Consider the following 19,778-nt stretch of genomic DNA (forward strand, 5'->3'; position numbering starts at 1 on the left):
CTTTGGATGGGGAGGAAATGGGGTGCAGAACTCTGTTCTCTAAATCTGATACTCGATGTGGCTTGATGGGTTGAGATTTTAGAATTTCAGTCTTTAAATCAAAGAGGTGATAGTATGTTTGACAAGGCTGACACCTGTAAAGAAACTGAGGTTATTTCAGAGGTCTGTATTCTGACATAATTGTTAGGTATAATGATTAGACTACTTACCTGAGACCTCAAAAACCTTGATTTTATTCCCAGCTCTGCTGCTGGCGTAGGAGATTGTTTCGAGCAAGTTACTTCTGTGCTTAAGTCTCCCTGTCCTGTAACGGTACAGTGATTATCGCTAGTTTTTCCTATCGCTTCACAATTAATGTGGTAATCCTGATTAATGGATAATCCCATGTGTTTCTTCAATGCCCATGTTGAACTTTCATAGCAGTTCTTGGACTGTGTCAGGTTCCCTGGGCACTCCCGTTGTTTGGTGGGTGACCAGCTTTAATGTCAGATTTTTCTTTTAATGTATTTGTGGCATAATAGGCAAATTTGGGTTGACAATAAAGTACATAAGCTAGATGTTTCTGCTAAAGCAGTTGGTGAAGAAAGGATTGGGAATGTCCTTAGGATATATTCTCTAGAGATATGAATGGGACAGTTCACAACTCATAGAGTTTTTGTTTCATGCTGGTACTAACAAGAGCATAGAGCTATGTGAAATCAATTATCTGTGCAGCTGAACGGGCAATAAATATATTTTAAAGTGAAACTTTCTATTTTGGAGCTTAGTGTTGTGGAATGAAGTAGATTCTGTAGCAGAGCAATTAATGAACAGAAGAGACTCAGGCTTAATTAGCTTAATTCTGCTTGACCAGATTTCAAACCAGATGGCATTTGAAATTATGACAACAGTGGCATTTTAACTTATGGGAGTTGTGGAGATTGGGATAGGGCTATACAAGTAAAAGATGAGGAAGAACGTCTGGGAGACTCTGGAGAGAGGGCACAAAATAGTAAAAATACTTTGGAGAAAAGTTACAGAGCAATAAAATTTCATTCTAATTACCTAATAATAAGGCAACTTTAAAGTTGATATACACCGACAGTTGATTATCACAGTTACTATATGTACAAAGGCTGCTCCATTTCAACTGCAAAACTGTTTTCAGCCTCTTCCCAGTGTGGACCAAAGGCTTGTCTACAAAGATGATTTGAGATACGTAAAAACTGTTCCACAAATTAAAAAGTTACATGGCAAAGGAAATTTTGGTAGTGTAATTGCATTTAAATTAGGAGCTCATTTGTCAGCATTGGGATGTTATATTTTTAAGTGATGTTACTATGCTGTTACAACTCTTTAGTGCAGATAAAAATGTTTACAGGAAGTATCTTATACCCATATGGGACATATAAGAAATGTTTATATTGATAGGGATTTTACCAGGATAACTAAAGCGTGTATCTTGTGCTCAACCAAAATAGGAAAATGGTGTACAGACCAAAACTTGGTGGTTTGTGCAGGACTCTTCTGAATCGCCCTTCCCCAAGCCTGACTTAGCCATGAATCCTGATAGTTATGCCTCACGTATCTGAGTCATGTGGCACATAATTTCCAGATAAACTAGGAAGTTACTTGCAGAGCCTGGTTCTGAGCTTGGGCTTCTGTGAGCCCAGCCATGTGCACACCAGAGACGTGTGGAGAGGTGGCTCGGGGTAAATGGCTCTGGTAGGAGGCCACGGGGAAGACACAGGTACACTGCCTTGTTGTGCTTTTTACTCTCCTCTTGCTCTTGGAGAGGGTTTTTCCTAGTAACTTGAGCTTTGCCAGCACAATTTCCATGCAAGGAGTGTTTGGTGACGTAGAGCTGATTACGTACCCTGGCAGAACACTCCTAGTCTAGACACCTCTATCTCCATTTAAATACTGAAGCTGTAAGTCACTTGGAAGAAAATGAGTAATAATCATGGAAACCAGTCACAAACCTATCATGGCCCACCTTTCCAGTGCTGGAAGTACTCATCACCATGGTGTTGTCTGATTGGCATATAAAGCCTGTAAGAAGCAGTATGTTTATGTTTTTATTATTATGACTCTTTACCACTGCAGGGAAAAGAAGTCTGCAAGGCTTGTGGTTTGGAATGGAAAAGAGAGAGGCATTTTCTAAAACCACTAGATAATCAAATTAAAAAATCTTTTTAATTGTTCCAGCCCTAGAGCTAGTTTTGGGCAATATGGGACCAATTAGATTATTAAAACCACAGTTTCTGATCTCTATCAATTATTCTTACAGCTTGAACAGCCCAAGCCTTTAGGAAGGTGATTTCGATTAGGTGTCTGTGGCTCCGTCACCTCCCTCAGGTACAGTTACATCATTAAGGGGTTGTTTCAGCAATGCCACAGTTAAATAAGGCACAGTTTCTGCTTAAAATGGATTTTAAATCTTAATTAGGAAAGGAAAAAAGTGGTGTCTGCTCCCCTCCTCGCCTTTTTTTTTCTTCCTAAATAGAAGAAAGTAGGTCTGGAAGACCTATTGAATTTTGTCTCCATGTGCGACAGATACAAAAGATTTCCCTAAACCAAACTTAAGCTCATAGTATTTATTGCACAAGAAGTCAGGATCCTTGGTCGTCGTGTGCTACAGAAAGCAGAGCAGGAGACTCAAACATTGGCAGTGTTTAGTGAGATTCTTTTTTTTCCTCCTTGTGGAAGCTGAAGGAACGGTGCTGTTCCAAGCAAGAGTTACACGGTGTCTTTACTGCCCACTTCCTCTCACTTCTGGTACCCTGGCTAGTGAGTGTCTGGTGCCGCAGTGAGACTCTTGAGGCTTGATGCTGCTTGTTGTGCTTCACATTAAGGGCTGAGACCTGCTGGGACAAGATGTGGTGGTACAATTAAAGTTGTTCTTATGCTTCTGGATCCCCCAAAGTAAGTGTGAAGTGTCTGCAGTGAAAAGTGGTTATGTGTGAGTGTCTGAGGCTCTATGGTATTAGAGAGGTGTGTCCTGTGAATTGAAACTGGTGTAGAGATGTCTTAACTCCTGAAGGTAGGTTTGTTTGTAGAAGTAATGTGTTATTAGATCAGCTGATATGGTTGGAGGAAAACAAGACAGATGATCTGAAAGGTCTGCATATCCAAAAGCATGTTTGCTTTTTTCAATTGTATCAGTTGGCCTAATAAAAGATATTACGTCTCTCTACAAGCCTTGAATATCCTTAGACCATCTTAGCTATGACACCACTATTTCTTGACTGGTGACTCTTGCAGATTAGGATAGTAATTGTATTGGTAGGAAATATGGTTTAACAAATGGAATTTTTTGTGGAGGGAATTTCTGTAGTTTTTTTCTTGATGATTAAATTTCTAAGGCATTTAAAAAGCAGGTATTGCAAGAATTCTGGGTAAGTACATTTCAATATACCTTGCTTTCTGCAAGAAGCTACAGGACTCACTGAAGCATCTCCAACAAGCACCACAAAAACCTTTTTTTTTAATTTTTTTATTTAAAGCATTTAATTGTGTGACTGCATATGGTGGTGATGAAATCACTGTCTTAGTTGCACTTTAAAATCCTAACAGATAATTTTTTTTAGTTTACAGTCAAAGCACAGTTGCAAAATGTTTCACTATTCAACATGAATGTTAGTAACTGAAAGAGACTATTGCTTGAAAGTTGCACACATATATATAAAAGTAAATGACATACATATGTAGAGAGGTAATATAAATATAATTGGTATTCAAATTGGTATTCAAAGTAGTAGGAATTGGACAAGTCCGTCATGTATATTTTAAAATCTATAGTTCTGTGTTTTCCAAGCATAGGAAAATCTACTGTGAAATTGTTCTTTGTCCTGTATCAGGTGTGTGGCCAGTGGGGAAGAGGGATTAGGCAGCTACCTGCTTTCCCATCCAAGAGCTCTATTTCCTTTGAAGGTGCTGCTTTCCCCTTTGTAAAAGGGGAATGGGCCAGTGCTTCTGCTTTTCTGCTGCCAGTATACACAGCTTGGTAACAAATTATGGCCCCCAGGGAAGCAGCCTCTTGCCATTCTAGGTTAGAGACAGATTGCTTCCCTCTGAAACAATAGGACAAGCAAAGCAGAAATTCTCTCTCGTTTGTCCTTTGCTTCACACAGCCTGTTCTTGAAACAACCCATTCACTCAGCCTCCTTGAGTCAGAGTACCTCCTCATCCAGATTTCTGTGATTGTATTGTTTTAAGTAGTTTTAATGTTTTCCATAAAACTAGTAATTACTGCAATGTTTTAGCTTTTCTCATTTAGATGCTCTTGTTCAGTAGTTAATGAACGAAACTCTTGACAGTCATATGTGGAGAGTGGCTCCACTTCACTGCCCTGTTTTCCAGATAGCCAGATGACGGAGAGAAAAGAAGAAATGGTGGGAACAGAAAAGCACTGTGAGCAACTTCCTAAACAGGAAAGATCAGATGTACAAAGCCAAGATCGTGCTAGTACTAGTCCGGTGCTACCAGAGTCTGCCAAATTTGCAGCACTGTAAGGCCAGTTTACTTTACAATTTTGTACTTCAAAGATATGATGTAAGCTGTTTTGTTTCACTGAGTAGAAATGACATAAACTTTTAATTAACCTCTCTTTCTTTTTGTTTTATTGAGAACAAGAAAAAAGTTCCTCATAGTAGTTTTGAAACATTTTTGTGTCAAGTTACCAGGGCAACAGGCAAAGGCAGATAATCTACCGGGTAACTTCTCAGCAAGACAGTTCTGTCTTGCAAGTAATAAGTGGACCTGAGGCGTCTGTGCAAGATGAGCTGTCCGTGGATGCAATGCACGTGTTCATAGATGAAAATGGTGAGTTTCTGTAGTTGGAATAATTACAATGTGTGAGGAAACTTCTAAAGAAACTTTAGATGCCCTGGAAGAATATTTCTCTTGTCTGTTACCAATCGCGTGTTTTTCTGTGTGCATGAAAGAAAAGGGCTTAGTAATTTAAAGTCAGATCAGCAATAACTAGAGTTTTCAAAATCCGCCAGCGACCATCACAGACCTGAGGCTTACACAGTGCATGAAGTTTATCTTCCAAACATCATCCTCAAAAAATGCTGGCTAGGCCAGAAGACTACTTCTGTCTTTGCAGAAGAACCCCTGGCGCTTTCTGCCTGGTGAGGAGTTTGGCCTGGCTGGGCAAAACATTCCTCCTTTTTACTGTTTGTTCTTCAGCTGGCTCAAATTGAACTCTCTCTGATAACGTGGTGGTTGCTCTTGTTCGGAGTTGTGGTCTGCTACCCCTTTCAAGAGAATTAATGAGTGACCTCATCTTGCCCCATGCCTGTGCTTGGTATGCTGCTGCTCTGCAGCTATTCCTAGAGGCCGAAGCTGTAATATACTTGGTGGTGGTTTGTTTGAACTCTGTGTAGTGCCCTGTGAGGTACTGGCCCCATACCTCTGAAAGGCAGCTGTCCCAAAAGCCATGTTTCCTTAAAGCTGCCTTCAAAACCAGTGTGGAATGAGTGCTCATGGTAGCTGGGTTTGTGACCCCAGAGATGCTCTGGTTTTCTGCCGATTCCTCCTGGCCCTGCTTGCAGCCCTGCAGCTCCTGGTGTGCTGTGGGGCTAAGAGCAGCAGCTGCCAGTCAGGCAGATGGCATGACCTCTGGGTCAATGAGCAGTGACCCTTCACTTTTTGCTGCATATGCAAGGAGGGAGTAGCAGTGGCTACGCTTTTAGCAGAATTTTTCCCTGCTTTGTACCTCCTGACCTCACCTTTGTGAACTGAAAGGAAAAAATCTGATTATTTCACATTTTACAGTGAACTTACATTGATAGATGGGCTTTGCATTTACTTTACATACCTTTTAAATTTTCACTGTAACTTCCGTGTTTTGATTTGTCTCAGGTTTTCAGTTGTTCAAATGTTAGTTTGCTTTCTGAAGTCTAAAATAAGCCTAGTGCACAGACTGAAAACTATATTTATAAATGTGGCTGACCTACCATGTATTTTTTATAAACTTTGTAAAACAAATAATCATATCACTGAACTGATTTTTTTTTTTTTTCCCTCTGTATTTTCTAAAGGGGAAATTAGATCCTGTTATTTAAAGGCTGGCTGTCAGAAGGAAGGAAATTTTCGACATCAGCTATCAAATTGTGATTGTATTTCAAATGCTCAGTAAGTAAGCCCTTATTTTTAGAAATGTTAAAAGTTTTGATTGCTAGAAGCTATGAAACTGATTATAGCTGTGAAAGATGCATGTGAAGAGGAGTACTGGAGAATAAATGTGCTAACCTCTTCTAGAGATGTCAAAGGATGTGGTTTTTTTTTTTTGTTTTGTGCTAAAACAGTGACTGCTTTGTAAGAATATTGATAAGGAAAAGTGAAAAAGAAAACCAGAGCTAGCCAGTGTGCTTTCATTACTTGAATAGCCAAAGTCAAGTGTGGCAATTATAAATAAGATTGTAAATAGAACAAAGTAAGTGGGACTGTTACCAGCTATTCTCTCAACCTTGTCTTGCTCACTTCCCATGCCTGTTAGGTCCTTTGTAGATTTTTAGTGCTGTGTTAGTATCAGCCAGTGACACTGCTTCCTGTGGATTCTAGCAGCAAAGCCTTTCACCTTGCAGGAAATCTCTAATGATAGTTTGCCACTCTGAAAAGGTATCTGAACAATTTTCTTTTTTCAAAGGTCTTTTTGGAGTGATCCACATAAATCCCATATTCATTGCTGTGGTTTCCACACTCTCCGATGTGGTCTGTTGTTTGCATATCTGTAAAAAAAATTTTAACTATTCATAAGTATTTTTATTAAATAATTTTATATTTTTCATACTGTTATACAGCATTTGGAAAAGTTGAGTGAGGGTGTGAGAAGGGTCATTGTTAGTAGTAAATATTGTTCTTCAAGTGTTTGGCTTTCAGTGGAGACTTTTTAAAAGCTTGGGACCATGTTAAGAACAGTGTTAGCATTTTAGATAGAATGCTATTACGAGAGACATGAGAATAATGCTTTTAATAGTCAGTGGGTGAAGATTAAAAAAAATAATAATTTGAGTTCATCTACAGTAGAAATGTTCTGTCTGTCTTTACCAGGTTGGGTTTTTTTATTTTGCTAGAGTTCAGTTTTGCCCTAAAATCAAACATTTTACTTTGGGGCTATTTAACTCTTCAACTCTCTTTGTTTCACCTTGCACAGAATACTCCTGTCCTCCCCCATCATATAACTATGGACTTGTATCTGTCCTAAATTCAGAAATAGTTTACTGTCCCCTGACATTTATCAGTTAATCTGTTTTTTATCAAAAGAAGAACAATCTTCCTTCTCATATAAGAAGTCCTTCTGAATCTGTCTTTGCTAGATGCTTATGTGACATCTCTGTCTTTCTGTACTATGTTAAGTGCTGTTTTTTAGTTTGTGGTTTGCACACCTCAAGGAACGTGAATTATTTTTAAGGGCTCTGCTAAATGTTGTTAACAAAAGCAGATTCAGATGTTCTTTGCATTTAATTTCTAAAGATCAGCACCTTTGCCGGAAATCTGAGTACAGTGACAGTTCAGACTGGGGAACAGAACAAATCCGCAAAGACGAGTGGATTCCCAGGACTGTTTCTGTATGGGAGTCAATGGGAAGACAGAACACAAGAGCTTTTCCAAGAACAGAGCAGCGTGAAGGAAAGTACAAAGCAGAAGTTCACATGAAAAACAAGGAAAGAGGACAAGGAAGCATGAAGCGTTGTATTGGGTTTGCGTGGCAAGGTTTTGGTAGCTGGGGGGCTACGGGGGTGGCTTCTGTGAGAAGCTGCTAGAAGCTTCCCCTGTGTTCGATAGGGCCAATGCCAGCCGGCTCCAAGACGGACCCGCCGCTAGCCAAGGTCGAGCCCATCAGCGACGGTGGTAGCGCCTCCGGGATAACACATTTAAGAAAGGGAAAAGAAGTTACAGGGGAGTAGCAATTGCAGCCAGAGAGAGGAGTGAGAATATGTGAGAGGAACAACTCCGCAGACACCAAGGTCAGTGAAGAAGGAGGGGGAGGAGGTGCTCCAGGCGCCGGAGCAGAGATTCCCCTGCAGCCCGTGGGGAAGACCATGGTGAGGCAGGCTGTCCCCCTGCAGCCCATGGAGGTCCATGGTGGAGCAGATATCCACCTGCAGCCCATGGAGGACCCCACGCCGGAGCGGGTGGATGCCCAAAGGAGGCTGTGGCCCCGTGGGAAGCCCGTGCTGGAGCAGGCTCCTGGCAGGAGCTGTGGACCTGTGGAGAGAGGAGCCCACACTGGAGCAGGTTTGCTGGCAGGACTTGTGACCCCACGGGGGACCCATGCTGGAGCAGTCTGTTCCTGAAGGACTGCACCCTGTGGATAGGACCCATGCTGGAGCAGTTCTGAGGAACTGCAGCCCGTGGGAAGGACTCATGTTGGAGAGGTTTGTGGAGGACTGTCTCCTGTGGGAGGGACCCCATGCTGGAGCAGGGGAAGAGTGTGAGGAGTCCTCCCCCTGAGGAGGAAGGAGTGGCAGAGACAACGTGTGATGAACTGACCACAACCCCCATTCCCCTGTGCTGCTTGGCGGGGGGAGGAGGTAGAAAGTTTGGGAGTAAAGTTAAGTGCAGAAGAATGGAGGGGTGGGGGGAAGGTGTTTTTAAGATTTGGTTTTGTTTCTCATTACCCTACTCTGATTTGATTGATAATAAATTAAACTAATTTTTCCGCAAGTCAAGTCTGTTTTGCCTGTGACGGTAACTGGTGAGTGATCTCTCTGTCCTTATCTCGACCCACGAGCCTTTTGTTTTATTTTCTCTCCCCTGTCCAGCTGAGGAGGGGGAGTGATAGAGCAGCTTTGGTGGCTTCCAGCCAGGGTCAACCCACCACAAGTGTGCTTCAAGTTGGTTTTTGCGAGGGCAGTTTGTAATATGGCTTTTGCAAGGGCCAGAGAGATTAGTGACAGCTGTGTGTTCAGTGGGCAGTTCCCACCATCTGTGCTTAGATTGAAGGGTAGCATGTGAAGGAAAGGGTTTTTGTTTTTTCTTCAGGTGTTCACCATCAAGTAATTTTGTATTTAGACAATATGGAACACTTACAGCATATAGAAAATGGAGGGGCAAATCTGCTTTAAAGACAGTTTGGGAATGAGGCATCTTTCTTTCCCCCTTTCTCCTATCCCCACCTGCAGGCTTGCACATCACTTACGTCAGGTTAGTTTCTTATCCATGGTTAAAGATAAGCCAAATAATCACAGTTATTAACTAGTGATTTTTTATTACTGAAGAAAAAGGCAAATAGAATAAAATAAAGCACAAGGCGTAATCAATGATCGCTTCAGTTACAGTCTCTTCTGTATGTCTGTCTGTGGAGAGCTCTTGACAGAAATTACTCCCTTGAGGGTGGGCCCTCTTCTGGTGGACATGTTCATTGTGCGAGTAGTCCATACCAACAGGAGATGCTGCTGTTATGAAAGGATGTCAGAAAAGGGACATGGAAAGCACCTCTGAGATGTCCTTGGCTTATCTCCCAGCCCATCAGAAAGTTAACTAAGGAGAAGACAATGACTCTGACAGTACTTCTTCATGAGTACTTGAGACGGTGCAGAAAGAACAGCTTTAGGCTTGGTGTCTGAATCCATTAATGAGCCATCCAAATTAGATTTTATGAGGTCAAAGGATGCAGGAGAAAATTAATGCCTGTACATAAGAGGTGGCATCCTCCTTCTATAGGAGGGATAGGGTTTTGATCTCAGGGAGCCCAGATTTCAGAATCTAGAATAAGCTTATGGAGAACAATAGATAGGTCTGCAGTAGATATGTACAAGCTCTTAAAACACTTTTCACCGATCATGCTTGCTTTATAGTGTTAAGATTAAGCTGCTCCTAAAGGGAAAATGTCGAACTGAGTTGAGCCAGCGGGGTAACTATGTGGATGTGCATGGACTGTGCCCTGATGTGCTCCTCTAGGAGCAGGGGAATTGGCCCAGGCCAGATGATGGCAAGAGGCCTCTTGTTTTGTGGGTGTTACTGGGAGAAGCAGCAGATCAGAGGTGCTGGCATGCTAGGAGCTGTGGCACTTCTGGGTAACACTGCAGCTCGTGAAGGGGGAAGGAATTTTGACTGGGGAGGGTATGAACTCTGGCTGGTTTGTCAGAATAATGTAATTGCCTTATGAATTGGCCATAGGTAAATACCTTTTAACTAAGTTATGCAAAACTGGAGAAGGTATTTAAATATTACTCAAAAGAAGCCATTAAAGAAAGCCTTGAGGCACACTAATGTTTAACGATCTTAAATTCAAATTATAACTTGCTATTTCTGTCTATTGAGTCCTACTATTGTCTGCTCCAGTAGTAAAGTCTTAACTGGTCTGGCAATTCACAACAGATTATGAGGAACTGAAATTAAAGTAGTATTTCTATGGCACGTAAACATTTTATCTCATCTTCTTGACACGGTTTCTGAAATCCATTTCTCACAAATAATGCAAAATCTTAAGAATGCCGCTCTGTCACAGAAGTGATGCTGTGTGGTTTTTTTTTGTTCTTCACTTTTGCGTGCTTCCTGCTCTTCCTTTGCTTGTAAAGGGCTAGGTGGACAACAATGGATTACAATGTGCCAGAGAAAGCAGATTTCAAACTTTGAAGGAGTTTGTGCTTTCTTCCTTCAGAGGCTCCTTGACATTGGAAGCAATACTGTTTGAGGGAACAAGTCTTTGACTTTGTCTTGTCAAGTATCAGCAGTCCATCACCTCTTTTTGGCTTTGCAGTGTTGTGAGATGATCTTTGGAGTATTCTCCAGTTTATCAATGTTAATATATATTCCACCAGATTCTAATTTTTCTTCTTTTTTTTGTTTTTTTAGTTTTATTGTTTGCATTTTCAACTATATTTAGTTGTCTTAATGAAAGATATTACCTGTACCTGCAGTCCTTGTCCTGGAAATTTTCAGAGCTTCTTAAATGTAGCATAAACAGTCTCTTATTAATAATTTCTAAAATTATCCCTTAATTCTGCCAAAGGTTACTGAGAATTAGAATTGTTTCAAATTGTCTCCATATTTGTCTCTCACCGGTCCAGCAGTCCAGCTTTTAAAATATTTAAAAACTTAAGTTAGCCAGTTAAATTTAAAGGAGATTTTTATGTTATAATGATCACCAAAAAAAGATAATTCCTTTTCCATCTTAACCCTCGCTTTGGCAGGTGATTCTTTTTACTGAGTTTGGTAAGTTATTTAAACATTGGCAGGTAGCTAATCAGTTCCCCAATTATTGTCCATGTAATTACCCTGACCCCACTTTTGTCTGTTATCTTGCTAGCAACACCTCTTGCCAGCAGTCCCTGTGGAATGGGTTCCCTGCTGAGCTAATTGCTTCTAAATTTGATGCTCCCATTACCTTGCCAACTTCACCTCTAGCTATAAATTGCTTTGTGACAGGCTTTGACAAGACGAAATGTAAACTGTATTCTCAGCTCATGGATTACGTTAGAAACTGGTTACAGAAAGACCATTTGAATCTGTTTTGGAGTGAGAAATTGGAAATAGCTTTCTCATCCTGAAAACCGTTCTTCTGCCCCATTGCATTAAGTTCTTTACTAGCCTTTTTCTCTCTTACAGTGAATCCTTAATGTTTCTATGCTGTGTGTTTTGAGTATGTGCTTGGCTTCTGGGAAGGCAGATAAGGATGAGAAAGTTCACATTTGTGTAAAAGGGGTGCCTGGTATAGGCATGAACTGCCTTTTTGCATGGTTAGTTTGACTTCTTCTCAAATGGTCACGAGGTTTACATCTTGCCTGTATAGAACAGTTACAATTTGAAGTTAAAATTCTTCCCATTAGATCGGCGATACAAAGTAAAACCCACAATCATTGACAAGAACACATCCTTAAAAAATGAGCTGAAAGAATGTATAAATTAAAGCATTGTTAGAGGTGTATAACTGTTTTCTGGGGTCAGGAGAAACAAGTTGGGGTTAATAAATGTCTTACAAATAAGGAGGTGTCACTCTGACACACCTTTTCTGCCTGCCACTCTGTGACAGAAAGCAGACGTTTCTCAGGAATTTCTTTAATTACCTTGAATGTCCCTTGTAATTAAATTACTGCATCAGTTTTGATAAGCAGTCAAAAAGATAAATGTAAGCTATCATGTTATCTAGGCATTAAATGCAAAGTGGCTCATAAATATCAGTGAAAGCATAAACCCCTAAAATTACAGTAATTATAACAGTAGAATTAATGATTTTTGCATGAGTTGCATGATCTGTCCCCAGTACAGAGGCTAATAGGGCCATAAAGTGTATATCAATGCCAATATATAAATTTAACAAAAATCATATTCTGTGCATACTTGCTGTACAAGGCTAACACATTTTAAAATGTTTAACTACTTTTCTAAATGTGCTTTCTTTGCATACTGAGGCTCTTGTTTAGAAGGCTGAGCAACTACATACATATTGAAGAAAAACGTGTCAGTATTTGATACCTCTCAGTAATGTAGTTGTCCTCAACATGTGTACGAAATGCTGCTCTGTCTTTCTAAATTATTTGAATATAAGAGGTTGATCTGTAGGCATGTTGTCCTTCCTGGTTTCACATCTATGAAGAACTCTGATCAACTAATGTAAACTTGTTGCAGTTTCTTTTCTCAAGTATCAAGTACTAAAATAATGTACTGCCTGAATGTATAGCCTGTATCTGATTCCTTCACTTACGTTGCGAAAGACAGAAAAAGTAAGCTTACAATAAACTTGAGGGCACTAATGTAACACACTTTACTATTTTGATAGTTTCTATGTGGTTTTTCTCCTACCAAAAATGTATTCTAAATTTTTACCATGTGTAAAACTGTGTTCTTAGTAATGAAAGGAATAGTGTTTGGAGAAACCATGAACACAACATCCAGTATCAAAATATAATACTGTTAGGTATAAAGTTGTTAAATAACTGGCTATATTCACATGATAATCTGTGAAATGCTCTAATGATTATACATTCAAATTTATTTGTTCTTTCTGCTTTTCAGCTTCAAATAATTTTGCAAATATTCCCAATCAGGAATAAACTATTGTCATGATATAACCCCAGCCAGCAACTAAGCACCATGCAGCTTCTCCCTCACTTCTACCCCCTCCCAGTGGGATGGGGAGGAGAATCAGGGAAAAAAGGTAATCCCGGCCAACTCCCCCCTGTTTATATACTGGGCATGATGTTCTATGGTATGGAATATCCATTTGGCTAGTTTGGGTCAGCTGTCCTGGCTGTGCTCCCTCCCAGCTTCTTGCACACCTGCTTGCTGGCAGGGCATGGGAAACTGAAAAGACCTGAACTTAGGATAAGCGCTACTTAGCAACGACTAAAACATCAGAGTGTTATCAACATCATTCTCACACTAAATCCAAACCACAGCACTGTACCAGCTACTAAGAAGAGAGTTAACTCTGTCCCAGCCGAAACCAGGACAACTATCCATAACTTCCATGGTACTGCCTGAAGGCAGTGCACAGGCATGATAACACTGTGAAACTCAGATGTTTTCCTCCGTAAGTTTTACTGATGATCTATCACCATGATTTTTATTTCAGCATAGCATTTTACCAGCTAATGTGAACAAATTTAATTTCAAGGGCTGGATTTATTTCCAAAAATTGTTTTGCATTTTTCCCATGCTGTTTTGCTCAGGTATATTGCAGTCCATCTCTGACATGTTCATGGGTATTCATATCTGAGATGAGAACAGATCATTAAACGTCCCTGAAGAGCATGCCGGTGTAGGGTCATGCTAGATACCCAATGGTATTTCTGGATGTTTAAGCACTTTTTGCTGCATCCTTGCAATTTTTTCTACTTAAAGCACAGAGCTTTCTTTGGGGTGTGTGCAGACACGTATGTGCTATGATTAACTACGCTTCAAAAAATACAGAAGGTGATCCACATGGAAAATCCTGATGTGAATATGTCCATACCAACCCCGGAATGCTCTCTGTGTTAGCTGAAAAACTGAGATGTGTGTAGCTCCAAGGAAAAATGTTTTTTTGTGGAGGTTTTTTTCGTAAGTAGAAAAAAAGCTAAGGGCTACTTTTTGAGGATAGGCCAATTCTGTCTCTCAAATCAAGTATTAGATCTTCTAAAGCCAGCTGGAGTTGTGCCCACACAAGCTGTGGAAGCATTTGGCCATTTATATTTCTTTCAAGAAATACTCTGGGTTTTAGCAAATGCAATTTATAAGAATACTGCTTGTATTCTTGAGCTCTTCTCTCCTGTGTTAAACTCCTGAATAGAAAACCATATTGAAACTCTCAATTCTGTGCAGAATGATATCATTATACACATGTATTGACTTTAAAGAGATGGAGTTGGTGTCTCTTCAGAACAATCCAAGTTTTTACCGACAGCAATTTAACTTCGTGATGCAAAAGCATTTGATTCATTCAAATGCGTATATAGGTTTAAGTGCTGGACCTCTTGCTGCAGTTTATCACGTCATGTGTCTGGCAACAGTTGCAGTAGTTATAAATTGCATCAGGAGGCTACTGTGCTGCATATGTGTAATAGAAGCTGGAGTTTAAAATAAATATGTAAGATAGGCCACAGAAATGGATGTATGGCATGCAGCTGAAATATTTGAGAACTGGAGCAGAAATTGCCCAGCCTTGAGAAAAAAAACATCTTTATCTTAGCTGCAGATTCTCCTTCCTGCCAAAGTGACACTTGGTCTTTCACTTGAAATCGATTGCATATATACATCTAACTTACTGTATACCTTTAAAAAAATAATTATTCTAGTTTGATACTTCTTCTGCTTTCTTGGTCATCTATCTTTTTTAATTTATGTATATAATTATTGAAATAATATAATTTTATGTATGTATATAATTGTGTCTATATATGTTGTAGTATTACACATGGTTCATCCATACCAGTACAATTCATGCATTCATATTGCACTTTGCATGTTCTGTCTGAGCAATTGGTCCTTGAAACTCCTCGCTTTTTCAGATGAGGCTCTGACACTAAAACCAGGCTTCTAAGAAGCTATGTTATAGTTTGAGTCTAAAATGCTTTGCAGTACAGATAGAGAACTGCATTAAGAAAAAAAGTTTTGCTTACACTTTTCTGTTTTGAGAATTTTTTTTTTTTGGCAACAGCAGGGCCAATAGGTTAAAAAGAAGTAGTTGCAGCAAAATAGTGACTAATAAGTGCTAAGCAAATAATTTAAGTTACCTGCTGGTACAGCTGCAGAGTGCTAGTGTTTCTGGCCCTGGGCAAAAGAGAGAACTTCAAATCAATGAGTTAATTCATTTGATTTACATTCACATCCCTGAATTAGCTGCTTGAGTGCGTTATACTGTATGAAAGTATCTATCTGAATGCCTTAGCGGTATTGTATGTCTCCTGTATAAATCCATTAATACTTTAGCATGTTTACTGCTGGAAAATTCCCTGAACCTTTGAGGTTTATTCCTCATGGGAGAAAGTAGACTTATAAGTAGGTTATTTTTTTTTTTATTTTTAGTGTTTCAAAATGCCATTTTAGAATGACAAAATACTGTATTACTAAAACATCTTTATTTCTCAGCAAGGTGACCCAAATAACAAAGATCACCCACTGCTCTAGTAATAGGCTGCTGACTCTTAAAGATTTCTTAAAGCTGCCTGGCAGGTTGTGCACATTCTGTAGCTGAGCACATTTTGAAATGGATGTGACAAGTATTATATAGTTCCTTTTGGGATTCAGTGATTTCAGAGAGCTGGTCACCTGAGCATAGTGTTGCTTAAACATATAAGTGAGTGTGGTGTGTGCATGTGCATGCTGAAAATGGTAATGTTTGAATTATAATAAAGCCATTGATTTTTCTGAAAAGTACTCTTTACAAAACTCAGTAGCATTTTCCTGCTGGCTTGCATAGGGATAGGGGAAACCCTTGTGTTAGCTTGGCCAGTTAAAATCCCTTCCTGTATTTGTAGGGTTTTTTAGCCCCCCTTTCACTCTGTGAACACAGCAGGGAAGTGAGTGTTTTCAACAGAATGAGACTCGGAGATTAGAGGGGGCCATGCTGCCACATGATGGCAGCAAAATCCTGCTCAGGACTAGGAGCTTCCGGAGTCCTTTAGCTTTTGGGACTGGCTTCTCTTCATTCCCCCTACCCTTTCATAAGGAGAACTAAAAAGGATGTTTTAAAAGACTCTGGAGATAATGGAACCGTGGGTGCTGTTAATATATTAATTCCAGTAAAGCTACATCTTCTCAAAATGCATCCTCTAGTTTATTATCTAGTACATACTGTTTGTTTTTAAAGTTGTTAGTACATTTATCTTTGCTGTGAAATGTAATAGGCTTACAAAATATCAATTTACATGCTTGTTATCAAAATAAAAAAATCCGAATACAGAGAAGTAAGGATGTACCGAGTGGATCCTATTCTTACAACACCTAAGTAAGAAGGCATGCCTAACTTCTTGCCTTCATACTGCCTGCAACACTACTGGTAACATGCTCTGCAAGGCTTTTCTGTCTGTAAGTAGTATCTGACTTAATGAACTTAATGTGTACCACCGGTCATTTTGTAGTCCATTGCAAAACTTTAACAGTGATCTTATATCCTTTTCTGTCTATTATGTCAGTAAATCAGTACATCTAGCTTTCCTATTCTGTAAACTCAGGTATTCTGTCTTATTATCGTTAGGGGTGTTATTATTGCTAGTTAAAACAAATGCAAAAAATCTTCCCCAAATCCTGTTGCATAAGTAGCAAAATGTGAACAAGATTTGAGAGAGATTTCATTGTTAGCTTGAGCTCCCCTCAGCAGTAACCACTAAGGAAAGTTAAAATATGCGTTCTGAATTAATTGTATTCTTTTTGAAACTATTAATTTCTTAGCACAAAATTGAATATCACCTCCTCTTCATGTTTTTCCATGTTTGCTATGATTGGGTTTGTCACATCGTTATCCAATCTTAATGCTGCTCTCACTTTTGCATATTTCAGTTTTCTTATATACTTTAAATTGCTTTTTAGTTTTTTAAGTCTTGTTATTTAGTAGCACAGTTGGGAACTGTAAATCATCTGCTGCTTAAAAAGGCAATATCCACAACTAGTGGATTTAATCTCAGTCCTGAATTGTGCAATGTTGTGGTCAGATTAATGCTCACAGCTTTGTAGTGGAGACCTGATGAGCAATGAGCAGAGACGTAGCAAGAGGCCTGTGTGATGAGGTGTAAAAGTGATTGGGACATGAAACGGCAGGGAGGCCATTTTAGGTGAGAAGGAGCAAAGCTGCTGTGAGGTGGTAGTAGGAAGACATCAGCAACAGCATTGAGTAACGGAGGCACAATCAGTGAGCTAAGGGCTGCTGTTGATCCAATACTTTCAATGTCAGTTCAGACACCTACGTTTGTAACACAAACTGACTGTTTTGAAAGGACACAAAAGTAAGGGCGTTTGGAGTTCCCGCTATGTCGTTAGCACTAGCTGGCTCTTGTACAACCGGATTGCTCAGGTCTCAGTTCAGCAAGTACTTTGAATGCACCTCAGACAATACCTCAGAAGTGATTGCTTGTTGGATGTGCAGAAGGGGAGATTCCCAACTCTGGCTTTTCTTCAAATGTCACAGCCATAGCTGCTTTGACTTAAGAGTGGTGTTTTAGTGAGTATTACAAATAGCTTTCAGCTAGATTATTTATTATCGCTGTGGATATTTGTTACGCACTGTTAAGCTTTATAGTGATCCAGACAGCTGCCTGGAGCAGGCTAGTGGGATCTTTCTGGTTTTAAGCACATGAGGACCAAGAGGAAGGTGCTTGTTGTGACGTTGGTTACAAGGTTCCTTGTCCATTCTCCTATATGCAGATTAAAATGAAATTTAGCCAAGACCTGCAAAACAACTTTATTAAAGGGGAATTGTTTGTGGCATGCTTGTATAATGAGCTTACCTTGAGAGGTGTTCAGACTCAAGGCTAGCTAATCCTTAACAAAGGGGGTGACTTAGGCTGCATTATATTTGAATGGCTTGGGCCAAATTGACAGTGGTGTAAGGCAACTGTCACAGACTAATCGGAGAGGGAGAAGGAAGATTTTTCTAGTGCTGTGTGGTTATGCTAAAACATTCTCAGTGTTGTATGATTGCTCAACTAGCTTATGTTTACTCAGTGCTCTTGCAAAACTGAATTATGAGCCAGAAGAAAATTCCTTACTTTATAACCAGTTATCAGTAGAGGGTGCTATGTATCTTTTGCATTTGATCTGTATAGGTTGTATGTTTATCAAAGATATTTTTAGTTAATAGTTTATTATTCAAAATTTAGTTCAATTATACCTTTGCTTACATTAGTGGTGCAGTTTACTGTAGTCGATCTTGATAACATTAATTTGCAGATGAACAGATTTTGTTTAGCAAGATTCCATGTTATACTGCGATCAGCTCTGTTATAATGATTTTATGATTAGAGAGTGTTTGCTCCTATTTATATATGGTAATAAATTTATGGAATCTAGTTTATAGGCTTACAAAAACACAAACACCACCATTGCATTTCTTACTGGTATTTACTGTCAGTGTGATAATGATGTCATCAGATGAGACATACAGCTTCTAAGTAGCTGTGCAAGTGATTCAGCATCAGGGGGGTAGCAAGTGAATGTCAGAAGGCGATTGTGTGGAAGATAGGGCTAAGGAAGAAAAAAACAGCAAACAGGAGCTGAGGGGAACGGAAGATGAGGGAAGAGTAAGATGATACAGAGATGAGGCTGATGAATAAAAGACATAGGAGGCAGATGAAGGCCAGATGATGGCTTCTGATTTTGGAATTGTTGGCTCTGCCTTCCTGACTTTTCTGTCCTAATTGCCTTTTCAGGCCTATGAAGTTTTTGACTTTTTCCCACAGTCAGTGTCCCAGCTGCTTGCGAACTCTTCTGCTATTTGCTGATAGGTGGAGCTATGAATTTTTTCTGTAAACAGAAAACAGACTATGGGCTCTCTTGGCTTTTCAGTTATCTTCAAGTCTGGTGGGAGATGATTTGGTCTCTTAAGTTTATTCTTGGAAGAAGTCTCATGAGTAAAAGAATTTTGATTTCTGAGAACTGATAGAGCAGAGTACCAGGGGAATATCTTGGTCTATCTATCTGTCCTTCTGCCATTTCCATTCTTGGTAAATGTAGGATAAAAGACATGGTCCAATCTAGAAATACTCTTGACTCTAGCTGTCTTTCTACAAAAGCCAAGTGAAGATGCAGAAAGTTATTGGAGATTAACTCTTCATTTACGAAGGCATGAGCAGCCACTGTTCTATTCTCCTGCTGTTTTGTTGGGTCGCTTTTTGGGCAGGAATTCTCAGGGTAGTGTTCTTGCATACTCTGGGCTACGCTTGTCTTTTTCCCGCTGTGAACAGGGAGTCCCAGGGTTGCACACACAATGACAAGGAACAGGACAGCTCATCCTGAGGAAACAAACAAACAAACAAATCCATTGCCTGCCTTCAAGCTGGAGAAGGTCGCCCTTGAGTAGGGCACTTCAGAATATGCAAAAGGCATGACTGTCTTCTGTAGTCCTTATCTGTGGGAATCTTCCTCCTGGGAGGCATGCCTCTAGCCTTCCTCCCCCTTCTGCCTGCCTCAATCTGTTGATTGAGATCCAGGATCTTGGATCTGTTCCCACCCCTTCTGTAGTCTTTTGTTACTGACTGCTGACAAGGTGCTAAACAAGACCCCCAAAGGAGATACACGTTCTTATGGAGGGTTGCGTTGTGGCTGGGACATCAAGTGGGTTGTGTTGGACCAAGTCCTCGTTTCCTAGTACTGTCCAAAGGGAACATGACAGCCATCCTGACTCTGTGGAGCAGATCATGCTTCTGCCTGTA

The 19,778-nt window shown here is 39.9% G+C and overlaps 1 protein-coding gene across 1 annotated transcript in view; it reads left to right on the forward strand.

Annotated features, from left to right (window-relative positions):
• PCNX2 (pecanex 2) overlaps positions 1-19,778 on the forward strand; it is a 162,162-nt gene that overhangs the window by 17,311 nt on the left and 125,073 nt on the right. Inside the window, exons 6-8 of the mRNA XM_050893555.1 lie at positions 4,342-4,489; positions 4,658-4,803; positions 6,027-6,120. Coding sequence (XP_050749512.1) covers positions 4,342-4,489; positions 4,658-4,803; positions 6,027-6,120 — 388 coding nt within the window. The remainder of the gene's footprint in view (positions 1-4,341; positions 4,490-4,657; positions 4,804-6,026; positions 6,121-19,778) is intronic.

This window comes from Gymnogyps californianus, chromosome 3, assembly GCF_018139145.2.
Source record: "Gymnogyps californianus isolate 813 chromosome 3, ASM1813914v2, whole genome shotgun sequence".
NCBI classification, from domain to species: Eukaryota; Metazoa; Chordata; class Aves; order Accipitriformes; family Cathartidae; genus Gymnogyps; species Gymnogyps californianus.